Source organism: Molothrus aeneus, chromosome 3 (assembly GCF_037042795.1).
Source record: "Molothrus aeneus isolate 106 chromosome 3, BPBGC_Maene_1.0, whole genome shotgun sequence".
In the NCBI taxonomy this organism is placed as follows: Eukaryota; Metazoa; Chordata; class Aves; order Passeriformes; family Icteridae; genus Molothrus; species Molothrus aeneus.
Genome location: NC_089648.1, coordinates 95,735,975 through 95,760,428, shown reverse-complemented (window position 1 = coordinate 95,760,428; position 24,454 = coordinate 95,735,975). Strand labels below are relative to the sequence as shown.

The 24,454-nt window shown below is 38.1% G+C and overlaps 1 protein-coding gene across 2 annotated transcripts in view; it reads right to left on the bottom strand.

The window, feature by feature from the left end:
- The window catches only part of LMBRD1 (LMBR1 domain containing 1), a 66,810-nt gene that overhangs the window by 25,343 nt on the left and 17,013 nt on the right, over nucleotides 1-24,454 (bottom strand). For both annotated transcript variants that reach the window (XM_066547455.1, XM_066547456.1), the window contains exons 6-8: nucleotides 22,426-22,514; nucleotides 18,428-18,501; nucleotides 2,212-2,337 (exon numbers count right to left, since the gene is read on the bottom strand). In XM_066547455.1, the coding sequence (XP_066403552.1) occupies nucleotides 2,212-2,337; nucleotides 18,428-18,501; nucleotides 22,426-22,514 (289 nt within the window). The remainder of the gene's footprint in view (nucleotides 1-2,211; nucleotides 2,338-18,427; nucleotides 18,502-22,425; nucleotides 22,515-24,454) is intronic.

Genomic DNA, 24,454 nt, shown 5'->3' with positions numbered 1-24,454 from the left:
AAAAACTTTAACAGGATGGAGATTCTCCATTGTTAGAAATAGTTTAAAAACACAGTCATTATCTAAATAACCTGATCTAACCTGAAAGAGATGCATATTTTGTGTGGAGGATTGAACATGGTGATTTTCAGGTCACTTCCCATTAAATTCCACAATTAGGCCAATATATCCAACTCAGCACTTATTTTCTTTCCAACACTCCACTTGATACTCAGTTATGTTTCTTGAGCAAGAAACATAGGTCAGATAAGAGGAGGCATCAGCCCAAGAATTAGGTGAATGTACCAGATAGTATGTTTGATTATTATGTTTAGGAAAGTATTTTAATTTTGAGCCTTTACACTGAGCAGGAGCCATTACACTCTAATGTAAAGTGAATAGCACATCCTCACATCTCAGTTATTTGGTATAAGCAAAAGCAACAACATGGGCATTAGTGAGCTGAACCAAAATTGTTTCTAACATTGATGCTTGTGTATTACAAACTCATACTTGGGAAAAAAGATTCTTTTACAGTAGGAAATGCACTAAAATGATATTTTAAAGTCTTGAAATTCCTTATTAATTTTCTTCTTATTTTAAAGGATCCTCCCTACAAATAATATAACAGTTTATACCACTGAAGAAAAAAAAATGAAATAAATTTGTCAAAAAGATTATGACCACATCATAGCTGTACATAACACTTAAATTGGAGATTACAATATACTTTTAATAGGAACACAATACTATACCCTGTATAGTACCTCTGTGACTTAAAAAGGACTTTTTGATAACAGTTCAAGCTCCCAATCTACAAGTTCAAGCTTCAATTATTTAAGACTAATGAAATAAACCTACCTAGATGCACTAACAGTACAAGAACATACTACATATTGAATCTCAGTAGCATACCTTCATACTTCTAGTTTTTACTGTATAGTAGTCTCAGTAACACTTTCTTCACAGCTTAATGCATACATAACTGAAGAGCTAAGATTTTCATTGCAGAATGCAGCAGAATCCTGACCAGAATCCATAAACCAAGAAAAATTAGTTTGCACTAAAGGTCATATTACAATATAGACCTAAACTAAGAACTTACGAGTTTTTGAACCTAAAGTTTTGCCAGACTGAACAGTAAGACCATGCCAGTTATCAAAATCCAACAAGATCTTCTATAATAAGTAATGATCCATTTGTCACAGCTTTCTCATTTTTCTCATATTGATTCCAGTAAGGGACACCTTTGTGCTGTAGTGCTTTGTGCAAAACCGAAGCATGATCACAAACAGACTACTTTTTAGATTTCTTTATTCAACAAAGTACCTAGAACACTGAAGATGCCCACACTGTAGAGGTAAGCCAAGTATCAAGGAAAGACTGTTGGAACTGCTTCAACATCTCTAAGGTCTACTATCACAGAGCATATAACAGCACAGATGGACTGCCAGGAGGGAAGGGAAGCACCTCAATGTCACTTGTCCCCAATCAAGGCTGTAAAAACACTGGTCAAAGTATTATCTGAAATGGGATGAAAAAAGAGGTGGGAGATTCTCCCCTATCATCTTGTATGTAAAGAAATCTTACCCTCTGTTGGCTTGCACTCAGATTGTTAAAAGTGTCTTGTTTATATGAGGCACAGCATTCCCATTAGCTGCAAAATCATAATGGGTTTACAAATGGTGTTCACATCCTAGGGATATTTAGGACTCAGAACAGCTTTCCATCTGTATGCTTTTCCTAAAGAAATTATTTATAACAGCAAGGTACATTAACTGGGAAGCAAGAATATCTGGAGCTGTTATTTATTCATAAAGATGATTAATAGTTTGATGAATCTAAATCATGGCAGCTCTTTGTAGCAAGTATCCAATGTTAACCGTACTGCATTGAGTAAATCAAACTGGATGCTGTTTCTGGTAGCAGACTAAGTGAGGTTAATATCCACAAAGCATCTCTTCCATCCAAGCAGGCTTGGAGAAGCTTGAGTTTAATTTGTTAACACTTATTAGCTAGACAGAAGTAACTACTGCTGCAGGACTGACAAAGAATGTAATCAATGTAATCACTGCTACACAAGTGACCACACGTGTTTCAAAGTAACTCAAATAACTGCAAGCTATTAATTTCTGACTTGCTATTTTTTCTGGAACAGACTCTACAGCATAACCATGAACTAGTTAGCAAGGTAAAAAATCATTAAGAAAGTGAGAACAATGAAGACCTTACCTTTGATTTAATCCTCAATAAATGTTGTTCCACTTCTTCAATATCTTCAGTGTTCTCCAAACGTTCATAAGATGCACTGGTAGTTCCCTTAATCAAGTTCAGAGGCAGAGCTGACATACCATAAGCCTTAAATAAAAAGGAAACATACATACTCAAATTTTCTGCCATGTATTTTCATCTGATAAGGCTGATCAATGTTGTACAGCTATGAGGTAGCACATATGGGTGTTTTTTCAACCCATCTCTTACTAAGGAATCCAATTCCTTTCCTCTTTTGAGCAAAACATAAACATGCTATGCAAATTCCAGCATCCCACATCATTCCAGTGGTACTTAATTTTTGTCTCATGACCACTCAGACATGTATTAAGATTTCATATAAGCACAGTACATTGATGATTTATTATACTAGTCCTTGTTTTTTGTAAATCACATAGCTTCCAGAAACCTTAACTTTCCCACTTTAGATCAAAATCAACATTTTGTGTAATATAGAAATTTCTAGAAATTGAACATTAGTAGTATTAGAAACAAAATATACACAATTTCTTTGCAGCCAGTAGTGTTCAAGTTGCTTTTGAATAAAATTGAAAGTACATAATTTACTAAAACCAAAATTCTGCAGTAAAAAGGCACTAAAAGCTACATGAACATCTGAACTCAGTTCCATTCCAAGACTGCTTAGACAACCATTCATAAATTTTGTCAGAATTTATTCATTACAAATTCTATTTGATATAAAGTGTTTTGCCAGCTTCTACATCAACAGTACACCCAGATTTTTCCAATGCAAAGTCCATAAGCTTTCCACTAACAAAAAGAAACATATCTGAGGCAAGGTAAACAAGAAAATGGCACTACTTTCTCTCTGTTACCCTACAATTCTTACAGATCAAGGCCAAGATCAGAAGTTACTCCAGGCAGTTTAGCAGCATTAGCCATAAGCTTGTAATTTGTTTATTGTGGATGATATGTTGCTCTTAGTACAGAGCTCAGCAGGAAGGTTCTTTCCTCCCTCAGCAATTAACACACATAATTTTACTAGAGTCTTTGATATCTGAACACTTGCTAACTTCAGAGAATTGTTTAGGTTGAAAAAGACCTTTAAGATTATCCAGTTCAACCAGTAAGCTAACACTGCAAAGTCCAACACTAAACCATGTCTCTAAGGGTCATGTCTACAAGTCTTTTCAATATTTCCAGAAGTTTGAAGAGCAGTTTTCTAGATGTTCACAGAAATACCACTTCCTCCTTCAAGCACAGTTTTACATTTTCTACTGAGAATAGATCTAACACAAATGCTAGTGTGTTAAAAATGTCACCATACATGCTGTCACATAATGAGTTTTCTGTACACAAGACATGATTTGACCTGCTTAGAAACCTACTTCAACATACTAAAGTCTCACACACTGAATCCAGAGCAAGGCACTGCCTGTTTCTGATTGTATTTTTGAATATGCCATAACTTAGCCTGGGCTTGACAACTGTCTGTGTGTCAGCTCTCTCTTCAGACCATCTCCTTTGAGAGGATTTAAGTATATAAGCTGTTTTGCCACCCACATGAGGCTGCAGATATTGTCTACCTAGACTTCAGCAAGCCTTCAACACCATATCCCATAGCACTCTCTTGGAAAAGCCAGCAGCCCACAGCTTGGACAGGAGCACTCTGTTGGGTTAAGAACTGGCTGGATGGCCAGGCCCAGAGAGTGGTGGTGAACGGTGCTGCATCCAGCTGGCAGCCATGGTGTCCCCCAGGAATTTGTGTTGTCCCCAGTTCTGTTTAATGTCTTTACTAATGATCTGGGTGAGGGGAGTTAGTCAACCATTAGCAAATTTGCAATTGACAACAAGCTGAGAGAGAATGTTCATCTGTTGGAGGGTAGGAGGGCTCTGCAGAGGGACCTGGAAAGGCTGGATTAATGGGCTCAATCCAATGAAATGAGGTTTAACAACATCAGGTTCCAGGTCCTGTGCTTTGGCCACAACAAACCCATGCAGTGCTACAGGCTGGGGACAGAGTGATTTGACAGTGGCCAGGGAGAAAGGGACATGGGGGTACTGATGGACAGCCAGCTGAACATGAGCCAAGGTGTGCCCAGGTGGCCAAGAAAGCCAATGGCATCCTGGCCTGTGTCAGCAAGAGTGTGGCCAGCAGGACTGGGGCAGTGATTATGTCCCTGTACTCAGCAGTGGTGAGGCTGCACCTCAAGTGCTGTATCCAGTTCTGGGCACCTAATTTAGGAAGGCTGCTGAGATGCTGAAATGTGTCAGGGAAGGGCAACAAACCTGTTGAAGGGTCTGGAACGCACATCCTATGAGGAACATCTGAGGGAGCTGGGGCTGTGTAGCCTAGAGAGAAGGAGACTCAGGAGACACCTGATCCCTCTCTACAACTCCCTGAAAGGAGGCTGTAGCCAGGTGAGGGTCACCTCTCTTCTCCCAGGCCACCAGTGTCAGGACAAGAGGATACAGCCCCCAAGGGAGGCTTAGGACATAAGGAAGAAGTTCTTCACAGAAAGGGTGATTGGGCATTGGAATGGGCTGCCCAGGGAGGTGGTGGAGTGACTGTCCCTGGAGGTATTCAAGAAAGGACTGGATGTGGAGCTTGGTGCTATGGTCTAGTTGACAATGTGGTGTTAGGTCATAGGTTGGACTTGATCTCAAAGGTCTTTTCCAACCTAGCTGATTCTGTGATTCTGTAAAAAGCACTCTCCTACAATTCTCTTCTCTAGACCAAACAAATTACTTCAGTTTTCATTTATGGGTTGCTCTCTACAACTTTGTAATCGTGTCCATAAGTGTTCATTGGAGCCTCTGTTTCATAAACTAGGGGACCAAAACCAGACAATTTCCAGATGTGGCTTTGGAAGTGCCAAGTACAATGACAACATCTACTCTCTTGTTGAGGCAAGCCCTGGACACTATAATTCTGCTGCAAGGCACACTGCTGGATCATGCTCACCTTGCTGCCCACTAGGACTTCCAAGTCATTTCAGCAGAACTATCTCCCAGCTGATCAGACTCAAGCACTAACCGTTGCTTGCAATAAACCCATTACAAAAAACTACCTTAAGATCTGCTAAACCTGATGTCACTCTTGTTGGCCCAATTCTCTCATCAGTCAACATCTCTATGGTGGCTCTTTGTTCTATCTACTTCTCCCAGTCTGACATATTTCTCAAACTATATGATTACTCAAGCTCATCACCCAGATCATTTGTGAGGACTAAACAGTATTGGGCCCATACTGACCCCAAAGAGCTCACTCAGGTCACTAGCAGTGTAACTACAGAATTTAGGGGACATGTGAACACCATACAACATCAACTAGAAGGCAAGTCACAATTTACCTGAGGTCCCTCTCTGGAACACAAGTATTTCTAGCCAGTGCCAGTATGCAGAAACACGCAAGACATTACTATGAAAATGTGCCTGAACAATTTTACAAACCTGAGCTTAGAAGTAATTAGATTTCACCATCTGAGGTTTCCACCTGTTCTTCAAACAGCTAACATATCAATTAACATAGCAAGTATTCACTCTATGAAACAGTTAAGAAATAAAATCCAGGGCTTTAAAGCTTAGTTTTAAGTTTCTACAAAGAAAAATACAACTCTCAAAGTGATGCATTGTTTTGCTGTTTTTGAAAATGTGAACTACATACTTGAACATCAAGCATGCTCCAGTGATAAAGGCTGTCTAAGGGCCTTCCCTGAACACAGAAGATGCTAATAGTAAGATGATTATGCAAGTAAGGCTCCCATCATCAGTGTGGGAAAAGAACACATTGGTCCTTCAAGATAACAATATATAGAATGAAGGACAGAAAAATGAGTCATCCCATGTGATGTGTCACAGGTCTGAACAGAAGCTGTATTAGCTCATTCTCAGGGCTGCATTTCCATTCAGGCTGATGAAGTTCAAAGTTGCCCTGGACAAAGTTTTAATCCCTTGGGTTAGTACAAGTGGTAAATTATTCAAGGGCTATTATGCATCTGCAACTTAACAAGCAAACAGCGTATTGAGGATAGCCAAGGAAAACAAATCAAAGATGCACACTCCAGCCAAGAAAGGTCTTACTCCTGAAACAAACTGTGGGTTCAAAGTTTGAAATATGAATCAAAACATATCAAAATGAGCCTTTAAAGCAGTTAACACAAGTTAATTGATATACTTGAACTTACATAAAACAAATAATTAATTCTTGACATATTTATACCACTGAAACAACAGATTGCAGGACTTATTTTTAGACAATTTTTTGGTCTAGAATTGTTAAATCAAATGAGAGACACTACCAAAGAGTAAGTAACCAGACATCCAAATGTACAGTCATTTACAGTATACATGCAGTTTTGCAACACAGGCTCTTAAAAATGAACTGAGTCTGGTACCAAACACCAAGTGTTCAGGCTGGTATCTGATAACACATGTTGCAAGGATACGTCTCTAAGGCCTCAGGCTCTATCTCTGCTCTTGCTTGGATGCCAGATCAGCTTCATTGAAGCCACATTTTTGAGTAGAAAAATAATTTCAATTTATAGTTAAGCCAATTTATTTTAGAGACATTTCCTGTCTCTCGAATTACCACAAGTGCTCAACGTAAGAAACACCACTATCATTTAGCTTAAGGGCTGGAAAGCCAAATCCTAAGAGCTCACTACCTATTAACTACAAGTTAGAAGCATCATCCATGAGAAGCTGTCTTGTTCTCACTTGAGTTTCTGTCCACAGGCATCTCTGGATAGATGAAGTTTTTACTTACGGACCTTTTGAAGCATAAGGCCTTCTACGCTAAAGGATAAGAAGAAAAACACAGAACAACATACTGCAACAGAAAACCCAGCTTCCCAACCCTATGAGAACAGCCTAACCAAAGCTTTTGAGACTCCTGTCTTATTTGTTACTCATGGAAGTGGTAGTTCAGTCAGACAGTAATCTGAAAATAAATCCATGTACAGGAAGAGCCTGTGACACCCGTGATGCCACAAATAGATCAGTACCTTTATGCAGTACCAGCTGGCACTGAAGAGCAGCGAGAAGCGTGCTCTACCTGTTCTCTGAACATACCACTGAACACAAAATCCATGCTCCAGACAGAGCATTCAATACCTTATGAGAAACCATATAAGCATTGTGTCTAATTTGCTTTATCTCCACTTCTCCCAGGTCCCTTTCCTTCTCATCTTGCAGCAGATTCAGCCACTCTCGTGTCATTCACAGTTAGGATTTAGAAGGAAGAGCTGCTGTTCTGATTCTTAGTCTCTTGCAGACTTAGCACATTGCAACACTTGAGACTTGCCACACTCACATAACCCATGGCCAGATAAGGGAAGTCTTTCTTATTAGTTGCCAGCCATACTGATAATAGTCACTCAGAAACAGAAAACAGAACATAAGTGAGGTTGCAACAAGTTGCAAAATCATGTTTTACTGAAGTTGTTGCATCAAGCAACTACTTCAGGGATAAACTCTTGAGTATTAAAAAGATCCAGAAAGGTTTTCCACTGGAAACTATAACCTCTAGTGTAAGATTTCAAAATTGCACAAATGATGAAAGAATATCACTTAAAGGGAATGTTAAGGTGGGAACACCTAATCATCAACCACATCAGCCATAAGCACATAGATCAGTTAAGAGGAAGATAGCAAACCACATTAAAATTAATATACTAAATGACTTTAAAATAGAGTTAAATGACTTAAAGCTGAACACCTACCACAAAAAAGCCAGACGCCATCAGGCATTATAATTTAACTGGAAGTTGATTATTTTTCATTTTCTAACCTGCTATGTTCAGCTAATAAGATATGGTCAAATGATTAACCTGTGGCCCAAACAGGATAATCATTCCTTGTTAGAGATCAAACAGAAAAAGTAAATTTTTTCTCATCAGCTTGGTGCACAACCAGAACTAAAAATATAGATAGCTTAACAGCTCTTTCTGGTTAAAGATATTTAAGAAATAAACTTGTGATTTCAATAACTTATTGAAAAATACTTGTGTAGCTATCAGAAAGACTTCCTACTCCATTTATTATTAGGGGGGGTCTACATATCATGCAAGTGGCTTTGAAGTGGCTATCATTGAGGTTTTTAAAAGATGTCCATCTCGTCTTGTGCAAGAGGTGCAGAAATAAATATTGACAAACATTTCTTGCACAGCAGTGCCCTCTAGCGAAGTCACATAAAAAAGCCAAATTAAAAAGAGAATTCTTATAACCACCATATAAAAGACAACAGAAGTGTTCTCAGCCTTAAAGACAAATATTCATATTCCTGTTTTCTTACAGCATCTTATTTCAATACTTAACCTCAAAGTGTGACCATGAAAGACAAAATGTTCAGTTCTACCAACTGGATTGACAAAAATGCATCTATTCAAGTTAGAACCAGCTAAACTATTTTAATATATGCAGTACTTAAGAAATACAGTCAAGTATGAGCTACTTTTCTTTAATACAAATGCCCCAGTTAAAAACCTCCTCCATTTAAATAATGATTTTGGTATAGAAGATGCTTTTATATACTAGTAACCTAATCAGCTTTTTATTTCAATTATGCTAGCCACAAGGGAAGTCACAGGATACCTTTTACCCTTCACAACAACTGACATTTCAGTTGCTTATATTGAACAATTTCCTATGGATACAAGGCATTCTTGCCAGCACTGCTTCTGACTGAGCACACTGGTCAGTCCAATTAAACAGCCTCAAGGGAGGTGCACTTTCAGGTGCCACACCAACCCAAGACACTAGGTTTGTGTAAGAGGAACTGGGACTCAACTTTTCAGAAGAGCTGTGCAGTCAAGCTGCACAGAGAAGGTACAGTTTCAATCAAAGTGATCTGACCTTCCAAGGATTCATCACCTGCTTTCTTCTAAAGCCACATCTCCGATCTCTGACTACCAACTCATACTACCATTCAAAAATAAAAATTGGAATTTAACAATCTTATTTCCAGAACATCCTTAAGCATGGCAAACAATAATAGCAGTTTATATACCTTCCCTTAAATTACGAGGGCTAAAGGAGAAAGCCTACTAAATGCATCTGAAGATGGCAAACTCTCTCATGGACAGCTGGCTATTTGCTTCCTCTAAGAATCTCATGCCATACATCTTCAAAAGTCATTCAACATGTTATCTGGGAAAAATTCAGTTTTTCATTAGAAGTTTTAGCATCCAGTCTTCAGTTGCTATGAGAGCACGTAACTTTTGAATAACATTGTTATAAAAAACATCTCAAAGCGTGATTGACCAAACAGTTTCACTATGGCAATTCTTGCATGATCTGCAGTACTCAACATGAATCTTGCACTGAGCACTTGTTTCTCCATTTCTCTATTCTTCATCCCTACAGTATCCTGCTATACATTCGCCTTCATTTCTCATAGTAGTGTTTTCTCTCCACTATACAGACTCCTTATTTGTCAGTGTTTAAGTGGACAAAAAAAAGCTGTCAAATTTTCCAGGATACAGAAGCCAAATACAACAGCCTCTATATGACAGCTGTTCTACTACACACTGTGAACTTAGAAAAGCATTAACGACCAAAAGATTATTCTACTTTCCAATTCTAAAATTTTAAAGTACAAAACTACAATTTATCCGCCAGTCTAATATCTACAGTTCTCCAACAGTGTAGTAGGAATCAGGCTGTTAAAACAACCATAAATCACTGGGGAGGGGTATTAGCAAGGAAATTATTATTTTGGTTATTTACTATTTCACAGAGAAGTGAACATAATGAAAGAATTACATTTCTATTTCAGAATTGGCATTGAAGTGATTAAATAGTAATGACGATGAATTGATGACTCTCAAGTTCTCAATAGCTGTTTGACATCAGCTTAAAAGAATATCACTCATGAATGAGTGCTTTTAAGGTTAGGCAGATTCTAAAAGGTTTTAAGCTCTTTGGTTGTTAATAACATCAACTGCAGAAAAGTAAATCATAATCCAGACAAAAATTAGGTGTGAAAAGGTCATCACATTTGTGAGTAGACAAGCTAAGGTTTCTAACATTTCTTCTTTCAGGATGGAGAAAAAAATGAGCATTTTATAGTTCCATAAGAAATCAAATAATGCTTATTAAATGTTTGGAAAAATTACAAAGCCAATTATAATCATCCTTCAAGGACATGCTAAGCGAGATGCACAAGATCACTCAAAAAATTAATCTGCCTATCGTTGTATGAGCAACTCATTCTGTCTCAAATTCAAATAGCAACCTGGAGCTGACAACAACTATTGTTTTAATACCTAAGGCCATGTAGAACCATTTCAGTGAAAAACACATTAATGAAAAATAGATGCAAACTACATCATCTGTGAAACTGTTTCAAATTCTCCCCCAGCCAAAACCAGCATAGCACTGCAGGCCTAATTTATCATTTTCTTGTTAGTATTCCATATTTATAGACATAGAAAGCTGTCAATATAAATCATCAAGGTCATGGATTTGCAGAGCCCCCCTGAAGATCACCTATTCACATGTCTTACGAAACAATTTTAAGTATCAAGCATTGTACATCAGTACTATACATTACATAATGCCAAAAAAGTAGACTGTGATAAAGCTTGGAAACAGAAAAGCAACTACCAATTAAGAATTGTGTTGAGAATTGAGACATATCAAGACATAGATCTAAATAATGTTGTTCATTTAAGCATTGCACGTACTTGAGAAAATGAAATATGTTTATGCTCTTGCCAGTAATATTAATGTATCAAGCGAACATTTGTAGACTTCATCTACATTATTCACCTATGCTATTTTATTTTTCCCCTTAAAAAGTTAAAAATTTAGCATACACAAGTTGCATCTCTTTTGTCCCTTCCTGGTCTTCCAAACAGTCAATTAAAATCAAGAAAAGATTATTCTTTGGTGTATTCAGCAGGGAAATCCAACATGAAGTTTTAGTATTATATTCTAAAAAGACATACTAAAAAGTACCACCTCAAAGTCAGTCAAAAGAAACATAACTGCAGCTTTTGTATTTTTACATCTATGTTCAGAAGGAAGCAACTTCGCATTTCATCCAACCAAGCTGCAAAGTCACAAAAGACAGGAAAAAGAAATTTGCATTTCTTAGATTAAGAATAGGCATTCAAAGTTCGGTTGTTCCCCTACTCTGAATTGGCAGTCTCCCTTTCACTTACCCAATGAGCTTCTGAAAATTGCCACCTATCAAAATACTTCAAAGCTATTACTATCTTCTGACAGAATAATCTTGCACAAACTAGCAGTTATTAACACATAACTACTTATTTACTGACATGACATAGTTTTACAACAAAGTGCCCAGTGCACTTTTTGAAACACTAGTTGTACTGAGGTGAATAAATCATAGTAAGAATCTCTAATAAATCTTTTATTTTTTTCACAAATTAACAGCTGTGATGGAATAAATAGTTGTCCAACATGAGCTAAATAAGGTTCTAACAGTAAAACCAGTATTATAGAAAAAATTAATCCAATAAAGAGCCAATCTTATTGTCAACCATTGTCACCTCAACCCTTTCATAGGCTAGACCCAAGCTCAAAGAGAAGACACTTCACACCATGAGGTAAAATTTGCCCCATTGGTACCACTGTAAACCCTGCAGATCCGCACAGCAGAATGCCTGAGGTTTGGATGGACTCTGGAGGTCATCCAGTCCAACGCCTCTGCCTAAGCAGGGTCCCCTGAGGCTGCTTGTCCAAGACCATGTACATATGGCTTCTGAGTATGTGCAAGGAGGAGACTCCACAATCTCTCTAAGCAACCTGTGCCAGTGGTCAGACACCTGCAGAGTGTTTCAGCTTGTGCCTCCTGCTCTGGTCCCATCCCTAGGTACCAGCGAACACAGCCCAGCTCCATACTCTTTGTACTGCTCCTTCAGATGCTTGCACATGTTGATAAGACTTCCCCTCAGTTGTCTTTTTTGTCTTGGCTGACAGACCTGGGTCCCAGTCCTTCCTAAGAGGAAAGTGCCTCGATGATCTTTGCAGGTCTTCACCAGTTTCCCTTCTACAGCTCCATCTCTCTCATACTGAGAAGACAAGAACTCCAGATGTGGCCTCACCAAGGCTGAGAATAAAGGCAGAGTCACCAACAGCCTGCTGGCAATACTCGTCCTAGTGCACTTCAGGATACCCCTGGCCCTCTCCCAGCAAGAGTACATTCCTGGCTCATGGTTAACTTGGCATCCATCAGAACTCCCAAGTCTCAGAGCTGCTTTTCTCCTGAGTGGTTCCCCTGGATATGCACACATTGATTTCCCCTCAGCTTTGCATGCTCCCTTGCTGATTTGATCATGTTCCTGTCAGCCCATTTCTCCAGCCTAGCAAGGTCCTTCTGGACAGCTCCAATATGAACTCCAGAGGGTATTCTCCCAGTTCTGTGTGAAGTTTGCTGAGGGTTCTCCCCCATCATCCTGATCATTAATGAAAACACTGAACAGGACTGGAACCAGTATCAATCCCTGGCATACACCACAAGTGACTGCCCTCCAATTAGACCTCATGATCACCATCCAGTGGGCCTAGATATTCAGCCAATTTTCAATTCACTTCACTATCTACTCATCCAGCCCATATTTCACAAGCTTCTCTATGAGGATCTTTTGGGAGAGCTCAATGTGAGCTACACGTACATTTTCCAAACATGGCAAAGCCACATCACCAACAAGAGATGCTGTTTGCTTGTTACAACAGTACAGTAGTGTATGAAGAGCTGAAGGCTGACATGGGAATTGTTACTCTGAAAACAGCTTAACTCAAAAGTGTTCTTCAGAATAAAACTTTTGAAGCTTCAGAATTAAGTGCTATGCAGATCTGTCCATAAACTTGCTTCCAGAACTCTGAATTGTGTTTAAAAATTTTACTGTAGCAATATGAATAAGATCTGGAGACAGCACTCATTTAAACTGTTATACACAGTTAGAAAGAAGTCATGCTGTTGAAAAACATTCTGGCTGACCACACATCTAATAAATTTTTGGTTTCTTTGGTCCTAAGCTATATGCCTGCTACAATCCAAGCTTTTGGGAAATTTAGACAATTCAGTTCTGTGCCCACATCTTGAACAAAGTAAGTACCTTAGGAAAAATAACTGTTCAGTGGAATGACCATAATAAAAAAAAAAAAAACCAAAAAAAACCCCAAAACCAAAAAACCCAAAACTAAAACAGTGAAAGTTTAAAGTTAAGTTAAGTTAAGTGAAAGTTTTTTGGGGCAAATGTAAGGAAGGAATTTGAGAATTTACTGCTATGGGCTTTTTAATAAGGTGAGACACTGTTGCCACATTGTGCAGGACTGTCCCAAATATCACCACATGGAAAACTAAACAGAACAAACCAATTTATGTTCCATTTAAAGTGTGAAGTCAAAATCCTCTAAATACTCCTTAATCATCTTCCTTGCAGCTCATTTTCTCATTTGAATGACATGGTGTTAAGAAACACCATAAAGCATTTACATTGCTCTGGACTCCTGAAGGTATTTCCTAGCAAGCATGAAACTTGAATTAAAATCTAATTCTTATAATAATTATTGCTTTTTAGTAGGTACCAAATACATAGACAATCTTCTGTGTTAATTTATCAATTAAAGTAGTTGTGAATTTTCTCACTGACCTTTTTTTGGAAAAGTAACTTTTGCACTAACTCCTTAAGCTGGTAATTTCCATGCTAATGCCCCTCCCTAGTGATTTACCTTAAGGGATGAGATGCTTTCAGGAACAGTATTTATTACTAATACCTCCAAAAGCTTTTAACTAGTATTTCACAGTAATTGAGGAGATCAGGAACTTCTCATACCAAAGAAATTTTATTTCTTTGGCAATTTCAGTTTTAACAGTGCACTTCATCCTACCCCATTCAGATGCCAGGGAAAAGCTCACAACTCAAAAGCAAAACTCTGCATTTTCCCCTCAAACTGCAAGAAAAGCTCTTCTCTGTATGTACCACTAGATGAAATTTACTGTGATTTTGATGTTTGAAGCCATAGAAAATGGAAGCCAGCAATCTAATATAATGACAACCCTATTGAACCGTAGCATTATCTACAGATGTATCATAGCCAGTAACACAAGTGCTCAGTTATCTGCAAATCCAGTCCAGCACGATGCTTCAGTTTATACTGTCCCTCAACTGTCACCTTCACCCCCAAATCCCAACATATCAAATGCTACAACACAATATGATCTGATAAGAATTCTGTTCTTCATTGCATTAATAGCTCACCATGTACTTCAGAGTAATGTATCAAACCAATCAGGGCCTTGAGAGGCCCCAAACACTGGACTGATGGTTAAAAAAGAGGTTTTAACTACATTAGTCCTTGGGGTAAATTTGTTAGTTCCATAATTTAAACTGCAGCCATTTACAATCTCAGTAACACCACCCTGCTGTATCCCTTCTCCTGTGGAAGCAGGAGGATATGCTTTCATAAAGGAAGCCTGGGCACATACACATGCTGAAGTGAGCTTTTGCTCTCTATTTCTACTCAAATTCAAGGCTACCTGCTGACAGTGCCAAAGCCTTTTCCCCCCAACTTCTCACATTATTGTATATTACCACAACACAAATCCAATTTTAGAGCAGCCATAATCTAATTCTTCATGCTGAAGGCCACACAAAGCAGTACTGTTAACATACATTTAACTAATTGTAGAATGGATAAATTGCACTGCCAGGGACTTGAATAAAATCACTTTATTCATCTCTTTCATGGTTTCTTCCATTGATAACATTTTAAGATTAAATCAGTCAACTGCAGTCACAGCACTCCTATCTATTTTTAGTGTTTTCTGTTACAGTAGGCATTCAATGTAAGGCCATTTTTAATTAGGTATGAAGGGATTTGCTAACATATTACAATACAACCTTTATTAGGCAAGTATTTAGCATTAAGATCTTTTTCTTTACTGTGAATGAGTACATAGAAGACCAGATATACCTGCTCCTAATTTCCCTTTAACAATAGAATAGCAAACTCTGGCACTGAAACAGGTTGGGGATATGCAGAAGTCAGGGGAAATATCAAAAAATTTCAGTTGCATCTATACTAAAAATCCTGAACTCTTCACTGTGTAAACCACAGATCTGAAATCACCTCTGTCCAGAGACACAGGAACTCAGAGACCACACATCTATTCTTTTTTCCATCATCTAATAAGCATTTGTGGAATATTTTGAAATAGGTGTCTTAGTTCTTGTGTTCACTCTTACATAATAATATTCTCTTTCTGTGCTTAAAAACAACAACTAACACCAATGATCAAAGAGTGGTTTGATGACTAAGCACAAAGATCTCCCACCTTTGGAAACTGGCATAAACAATTTGATAGGCAGCAGAAGGCTACCTGAAAAACAAAGACTTGTCTGTCCACTCATGTCTGTCTCATCTAGAGGTGATTTTTTTATACAAGGCTAATACAGCAAAAAAAAAAAAAACCCACCCCACAACACAAAGACATGGGAAAGTACCAAGAGAAAACAGTCACTCCTTCCAGAATCGTTTTCTCCTGCTCTGAAGTAGAGCGAGTGGAGTAATCCAAACTGGCAAAGACAGACTACACTCTGAGCCAACCACTCCCTGAAGTTCAGGCACGTACAACAGCCCAGAAACTTTTCATTACTAAAGCAATTTTTGCATTATATCATACCACTGGGATAAGTCCAGCCCATGCTGCTGCAAGTGAAAAAAGCTTAAATATGGAAGCCTGACCATCACCGCTGGTGGGAAAGGTGTTATGAAAGCTCTAAAGCACAAAGAAAACACTGTTCCAGCTTGAAGAACTGACCTTCTAATAGGTGACACATTTGTACCTCAGTGACACATTTGTACCTCAGTCCACCCATATATCAAAGCCAGCTCAATGCTAAGATTCTACAACTGCCTGCAAACAATGAAAAAAACTCACATCAGACATAGATAACAACCCACTCCTATGTGAGCTCATGCCCAAAACTTCTGTAAAATAACTCCTCCACTTCTCCCACTCTCCCTTAACACCTATTGTAAAACAGAACAGAGAGTTACAGAAGAATGAAATACAACAGTTAAAAATAAAGGAAATCAATTTCACACTCCAGGCATTTGCATAAACAGCTCAGTTGAAGTTTACAAAGCAACAAATTAGCCCAAAAGTCTTAGTGATTAAGGCATTCAGATAAGAGTTAGTTCTCATGCTTGATGTTTCACTTCATGTATAAGTTGTAAATACATTGACACTAAAGCAACAGTATTGAAGATTTTGGTATTGCCTTCATCTGAGAAAACACAGACAACACAGAACACTGAAGTTATTGAACGTGGATCTCCAGGTTCCACATATTTCCAGGTTCAGCTAGTGTTGAAGACAGAAGCATACTGTGATACTCAGCTGAATGGTGCCTATAACCAGTATGGGTTCAAAAATAAGTGGGCAGTAACACTGGAAGTAGGAAATATTAGCAGTAAATTGAAAAAAAATTCCAAGAATCACATAATCATTAAGGTTGGAAAAGACCTCCAAGATCATCAAGCCCAGCTTTTGATGGAATACCACCATGCCGACTAAACCATATCACAAAGTGCCACATCTGCTACGTTTTTTGTTGTAAAATGTTAACATTTCAGCGAGGAATAAAATGGCTTTATTTTCACAATCTCACATTTTAGATGTTTGCTAACGGTTATAAAAACCATACTTGGTTTTTTGAACAAAACACTGATATTGTTCTCCCAGCTAAGGTGTTTCTCTTTTGTTAGTATCATAGATAAGATAACACAGTATATGCACTGCAGCAATTCAAACAAGAAATGAGTATTTTCTTCCATAATTAAGAGAAACTAATTGCAATCTGGCACATTATTACAGGCTAAGTGAAGGTCTAGATCTTTTTTGACCATCACATGATCCAGATGCCAGCAAGATAGTTTGAATAATTCAATGACCCATGTCACTTTAAGAAAAGGCTTAAAGTAATAAAATTTATCATCATCTTCATCAGGTTAAAGCACTTTGCCAATGGGGCTGAGAGCAATGCAGCTCACCTAAAATACCCACTAGTTCATCCACCCAGTTGCTCTCCTACCTACTGCACAGACCCCGATGGCCACTAAGCTGTCAGGGTTCTGACACATCTGCAAACCTCTACTGAACTGCCCTCCATAATTCTGCTGTAACTTACACGAGCTGGAGAGACAGAAAGTCATTAGGTATACTTGTTACTCATTTAACATTCTAAAGGGAGTATTTCATAAGCACCTTAGCCCCTTCCCTCTTTCTTAAATCCTTTTTCAAGTTTTATAGATTTATAGTTTGCCTGAAACAGACACCTTCTTGAGTACCAATGCTTCAAAATAATTTACTGCATATGCTATGGCTACAAAGGCACTTAGAATTCACTAGCAAACCTACATAGGAACTATGTTAGAGCCAGCTTCCAATGGAAGAAAACATTATATTAGCAAGGACATGAATCTTAAGATAACAACCTGTCAGAAAAACAGTAATTTCTGAGAAACTTTAAAGCTTTGTCTGTTATCAGCCAGTTATCTTAAGGTTTTAAGCTGCTTCTTTGTTGCAAAATTTTACCTTGACAACAAATTAAACATGTAGCATTACAAACACACTGATTATTCACTGAATGAAGAAATAGAACAAATTGGGAAAGCAAATGACCACATAAACATTAAATGTTGACCAATGTCAGTAAGTTAAAAGAGTTCCTTTTCTTTCTACGTAAAAGCAAGAGTCAAGCAGTTAAACTAACATAACCTTAATCATACCATTTACAATTGGTTACAGAAGGAACCCTTCCAAATCCCTCTCATAAAGAACTGCAGTACCTTAGCTCCATATCAACTCTAGGTTATGCCACAGTTCAATGAATAAAAAAAGTGCAACATTTAATTCCCAATATCAGGGTGGAGAAATAAAATAAAAGCTTAAGAACAAGTAAAGTCAGTGACTGTGTTACAAGTCACAAGTAATGTGACATCCCCTTCCATAAACACATCAAAATTAAGTCTGATCTCTGCTCACTATTAAAACAGCAGTCCCTAAATTTGCAGCAAAAAATTTAGAACTTAGAATGACTATTCCAAACCATGAAAATCCAGAGCTAAAGACACTACTGAATCTTTTCAGGATGACAAGTTTTCCACACAGGTAGAGACAGTGATAACCGCAAGTATCATGAAGGTAAAAATCTGAAAACGCTGCATAACAACTTACTGTGTAAGTGATAGCTGCCAACATTCCAATCACAGTCAAGGAGCTAATGGAAAATGAAAGTGCAGTCAAGCCATCTGCAAAAAAAAAAAAATAAGAGAACTTGTTGAAAATACATTAGATGTGTAAAAACAGTTCTTCCTAAATTAGTTTCCAGAACAGATTTAAGTTCATGAGAAAGATGAAAACATAGTTAAAAGTTATAACTCAGATGAAAAACTTACCTAAAAGAGCTTTTTGACCTGAACAGATCTTTATATGAAATTGCAGGATCCAGGAGAGACTCTTGTCATTTTCACAAGCTCACAGAAGTTACATTGACCCAAATGGTTGAAAAGACACTAATGAACTTGCTCCCATAAATTTCTAATACCCCTTCAAGACTTATTTCTGGCCTCCCCAGGGTGCTGTGGTAACTTGCACAACTTTCATGTGCATTCTGGATGGTTCATCTTAGTTTTGTTTGCTACCACCTGATTCCTCCTACTAATAGCATTATCCAGAATCAGACAAGCATGGATCCTTTAACCAACCAAAAAAACCCTCAGCTTCACTCAATGTATATACAGACCAAAAAAACTGGACAAAGCTCAGGGGACTATAGAGTTAATGTAGCCTCATAACTCCAGTAATTTTAAGAGATAGTAAAAGAGTGACCAAATAAAAAGGTATTTAACTCACTAAAATCTTCTGCATAATTCTTCAGAACAGGTCTGCCCCTGACCTCACCACTCAAGACATCACAAGTGGCTTTGGTTACTTAGTAACATTGAAACTTATAGTAAATTACAGAAATTGAACTTCAGCAAACAATTTCATGTTTATGCTCAGTCATAACCAGAGTTTACTGTTTTCCCTCATGTCCTCCCCTCTACTTAATTAAAAAATCTACAATAACTTTTATTTCTACTCACACAGATATACTAGCCTGTTTCCATTCTTATTTACTGAACACAGCACTAAGCAGTTGCCAACTGAGAAATCATAACCTTACTACTCTATGAGAAACTGCACCCCTCTTCTGACCAACCCTACAGGCCTCCTTCCAAAACCACCAAAAACTAATAGAACAGCACAACCAAATCCAACTTCACTGCTCAAATCTCTCCTTTACTATTTTTGCTAGATAACATCAAACAACTTCCCCAGAGCTAAAAGCAATGGGTTCCTCTGTTTCAAACACTACAGCTATGTTTAAAACTTATTAAAAAACCCAAAAACCTACCAAAAACCACCTAGCACTATTTTTCCTTCAGTAACTGTAAAAATTTGAGTTGTTTTTGAAGTTTAGGGGGCAAAAAATACCCCTCAAGTGGCCCCTACTTGTAACATATCACACAATGTAGTTACACACCATATTTGATGATCCTCCTGTATTTGAAGTATTTGAAACCAACATTTAATATCCACTTTAGAAGTCTGAACCATGCTCAATGCAACATTAAGAAACTAACTGGCTGAAAATTTGATAATTGTATACCAGCAGTATATTATCAGGCTTTGCCTCAGTGGATGAGTTTGCATTTCTTTCATAAGCGCACAACCAACTACCAAGTGATGACGGGATGTTTGTTCTACATCTCAAGATCTTTGAACTTCTTGCACTACTACAGACAGACAAAGGAAAAGGGTAAATTAATATAAAAACAGGACAACAGGCACAAGTAAAGACAACAGGCAAGCATTTTGTCCTTATTTCTCCAGCACCTGGAACACAAAAGAACCAGAAGTTCAGAGAGTTGCTGTCTGTGGAGTAGCTCTATGAAAACACAAGGGACTCCTGCATGGGGAGCTTGGGAGACAGCAATCTGAAGGTAAGCCAGCAGCATGCTGTGCCAGCATGGAAGTCCCATGGCATCTCAGACTGCATCAACAGCAGTATGTCCATCTATTAAAGGAGGGGACCACACAGTGCAACCAGTTCTGAGGCCCCTCCTGCAGGTTAAGACTGATAAATGTGAGCAAGCTAAGTGAAGAATTACAGTGGTTGGAAGCTGGAGCACATGCTGTGCAAAGCAGCTGAGGGAGTCAGGCTTGTTTGGCCTGGAACAGAGACAGGTTTGGAGACCCCCAATACAGCCTGTCTGCTTAGCAAACAGGTGGAGCCCAGGTTCTTCAGTGGTACACAGCTGTCAAGTGTGAGACAACTGGGTGACAGCAAGTATATCCACAACAGGTGAGAGATTTTTCCAGAATGAGTTCAGTCTACAAACTTGGGGGTTTTGAAGAGCTAGGTGATGAAGCCCTGAGCAACCCAGTCTGATCTTACACCTTCCTTCTAGGTGCAGATTTGAATAGATAACCTGAGGTCTCTTCAAATTGAATTATCCTATGAAATTACAAGTCGCAAGAGAATGCTGACAGAAAACAAAATCAGACTTTCACATCCCAACCCAGCATCTTAATCAGTTGACCTTCCTAGAAATAAACATAGGCTATACTGTATTTCATAGCAAAGGCAGCCAAATACTTTGTTACAGTCATATCAAGGTCACCTGGAAAAATTAGCTTACATCTCAGCTCAACCATTATCACAACCTGTATAAACAGTTTAAGTAGCATTTTATCCTGAGCTTTTATAATCTTTGCAAAGCAAGGGGAACATCAACAAGCAGACAGCCAAAACATTCAATAAGCTATGGATTTGTCCTCCCCATCTCCTACGCTTACAAGCACAGATTACAGCACAGAACATATTATGATTAAAGACCCTGCAAGGATGTTACAGCAAACAAGGGCTTTGAGTATTTAAGTGGCAAGAGGAAGAAGAGGCAAAATAGGGGCTTGTTGCTGAGTGGGGCAGGGGACCTGGTGAGACAGGACTTTTCAATGACAAGTCTGAGCTGCTGAATGCTTTCTTTACCTCAGTCTTTTACTAGAAAGACTAGACTTCAGAAAATCCAGGCCAGGGAGCAGAGTGAGAAAAACTGGAAGAATATTTACTCTTTGTGGAAGAGGATCAGGTTGGAGAATACTTAAGCAAACTGTACATATAAAGTTGATGGGCCCTAAAGGGATTAGCCAGCTCTGTCGGTGTTTGGTGTATGTCATTGCAGGTAACTTTTATTCAGTACAGAACTCCTAGACTAATGCAGAATATGACTTGATGAAGGCTTGTATAATTATATCCTAAAACATTCACACAGATGCCAATATTCTGATGCATATCAAGAATGAAACAAAGTAATGGAGTACTTATGCACTGGGATGAATGTCTGTTAAACAGCTTTTAATTACCCTTTCTGATATCACTTTTCATTTGAAAAGTGACATCACATCTGTTTTAGCTCACCTATAAAACACTTCCCTCACACCTTTACTGTGAAAACATACCCTGGCTAAGCACATGAACTACACCACATAAGTGTTAAACACTATTCCATGGAGTTTGGTCTTCTCAACAGCTCTTTACAGCCCTAGTGTAAAGTGTAACAACTGCTAACAACAATTTTAGAAGAGGTCAGTATTGTAAGAACAAAGGGAAGAAGTTGTAACACCCACAAGACCTTCCCATCCAAATAGACAGAACATCATTTTTACAGTGAACAGCAGTACTGCATTTCATTAGGTAAATGAATGAAGACCATCACAACACAATGGTCTTCACAACCATCACACACTCATCATACCCTCAATGTCAGTGAACTCCAGCATCCAAGGAGCATTTAAGAGCTAAGTGAAGTCTATGGAAGCAAGTATCCTCTCTCCCCACCACAAATATCAGCAGGCACAACACTGGAGTCCTTGCTGTCAAATGGGGAGTTGTATTTAAAGAACAGAGACAAGACACTGGCAGTGTCTGCTTTCACAATAGTCCTAATTTTTGTTTTTCTCTGAACAGGAAGAAGTCTTATTGTAAAGACTTACTGTAGCTAAGCAGTCAGAGAAAAGTTAGAAAACTGCCACCAAGGAAGTTAATTATGTTGTTCAGTCAATGAATGAGTAGCAGAGGTTAGTAGAGTAGCAACTCATGCAAAGCTCAGAACAAATCTCAAACTTACGACTACTTCCAAATTCTTCAAACAGGAGCTTCACTTTCTCCCACTCTGTGGAATTCTTCTTGTTGGGAATATCCAAAGGAACAAAAGCACTGTAATACAGGAAAAAAAAATCTTTCTTACCCTAATTAGTGAAAAATAGGAAGAATTCTATTTCTAAATTAAGAAAATAGAAGCCCATTCATTCCTGAAGAAAAGGCAGTGCTCCATTTTATTCACATTCTCCTCTGCATTTAGATCAGCAGAGTACATGCATGTGTGTGTACAGTCAGGTCTGAGTCAATGAACAAGTGATTTTCTATTTACCCATCCTAAAAGAGGTAAGGACTCCACACTCAAGTATAATTAAAAGACATATTAATATGATTTACTATCCTGATTTGACTCATATGCAGAGGAGCAAATAAACTTTAAGCATCAATTGAGACAAATTCTCATAAATATACACTTCTGAAAGCCAAAATAAAATAATGAATGATTCCTTAAACAAGCATTGAAATATAAAGGGACATGTATATCTTCCATTATTACAACTAAACACATCTGCTCCATTCCATTCTTTGTTCTGTACTTGGCCCAGAGAACTGAGCTGCAGAGAAGTTCACTAAGTTGTTTTGTACTTCCAATAAGCACACTAGCAAAGAATGCTCAGAGAACAATGTCAGGTAAAACAGTCCCCTTAGCTGAAAGCTTCCTGTTGTCAGGCTCACCATCTAAAGTCAACTAATAAGAATAACTCCTCAGCACCTGTACAGACAAAACAGCTGAGTTTGCAATAGCTGGAAAAACAGTGCCTCCATACCAAAAAACCACTGAGACTGTAGCTTTGAGACATGAAATAGAATGGCTACAAGTCACAGGGAAGACAGATTTAGAGGGAAACGCTTTAGGCAAAGAATGAAAGAACTCAAACCTAAGTCCATAAAGAATGTCCATAAGTATCATTTGGACTTGTGTGAGAAATTGATATTTGTATGACATGATTAGACCCCTGCTTGAAGTCCCAAACAAACACCCATATTCCAGGAGCAGTCTCAAAGGACAAAACATGCTTTTGCTTCCAAGGGTAGAGCTAAACCAACTGTGTGCACATATAATCATCACATCAAAACCAACCTGATACTCGGCCAAAAAAAAAAAAGTTGACATTTTAAAAATCAAGATGGTAATTTCTAAAGAAAGCTTCTTGTCTGTGCAAGAGGCAGACAGAGGGCTAGCATTTGCTTAAGTTGACACATGCTTGTTGACTAAGGATTTAGCTCTTGTATATGCCTCTAGCAGTAATTCTTTCTGTGCAACAGCATCCAGACAAAATGAAGACACAGGTATTAAAACCAAGTTAGGCAAAATTTCTACTTGTAAATGATAAAAATAAATAACTGGAGGTTTATTTGCTAAAAATGGTTAAAGGAGACTGAGAACATAGCTCAAGTCCTTTTTATTTTAGCACAAATATGGATTTGCTATTTGTGGACTACATGCAGGAAACAAACAAGATGGAAGAACATTTTCAGATATTTATAACTTGCTTGCCTTTTTTTTCCATCTTGAGAACAACAAGATTCCTTTTTTTGTTTTTTTTTTGAACCAGCATGTCAAAGGACACTAATCAGAGCAGGGGCTACTGAATACATTATACTCTTAAATTAGTACTCAGATAAACCTTGACTGAAGGAGATGGACATCTGATTCTGCTCCTGCTCAAGTTCCATGCACCAAAGGCCCCAGAAAGGAACACAGGAGTTATAAATTTAGGTAATGCAAGCAAACAAAACAGCTCAGCTGTGGTGTCTGATACTTGGAGTTCTGGACACAAATCAAATTATTAACTGTGGTAATTTTAAGAATAGAAGCAAATTGCTATGCTGTTCAAAACACATCCTGGGTAAATTATTATTAAAATCTAGATCAATATCTAGGCTGCAGAACAAGGAAAGTAAATGCAAGACAAGCAGTTTAAAGCTAGTCACTTGGCAGGGCTAATACACAAGTGTAGATGGATGAAATTTGATCCTTAAATCAGAGTGTCATT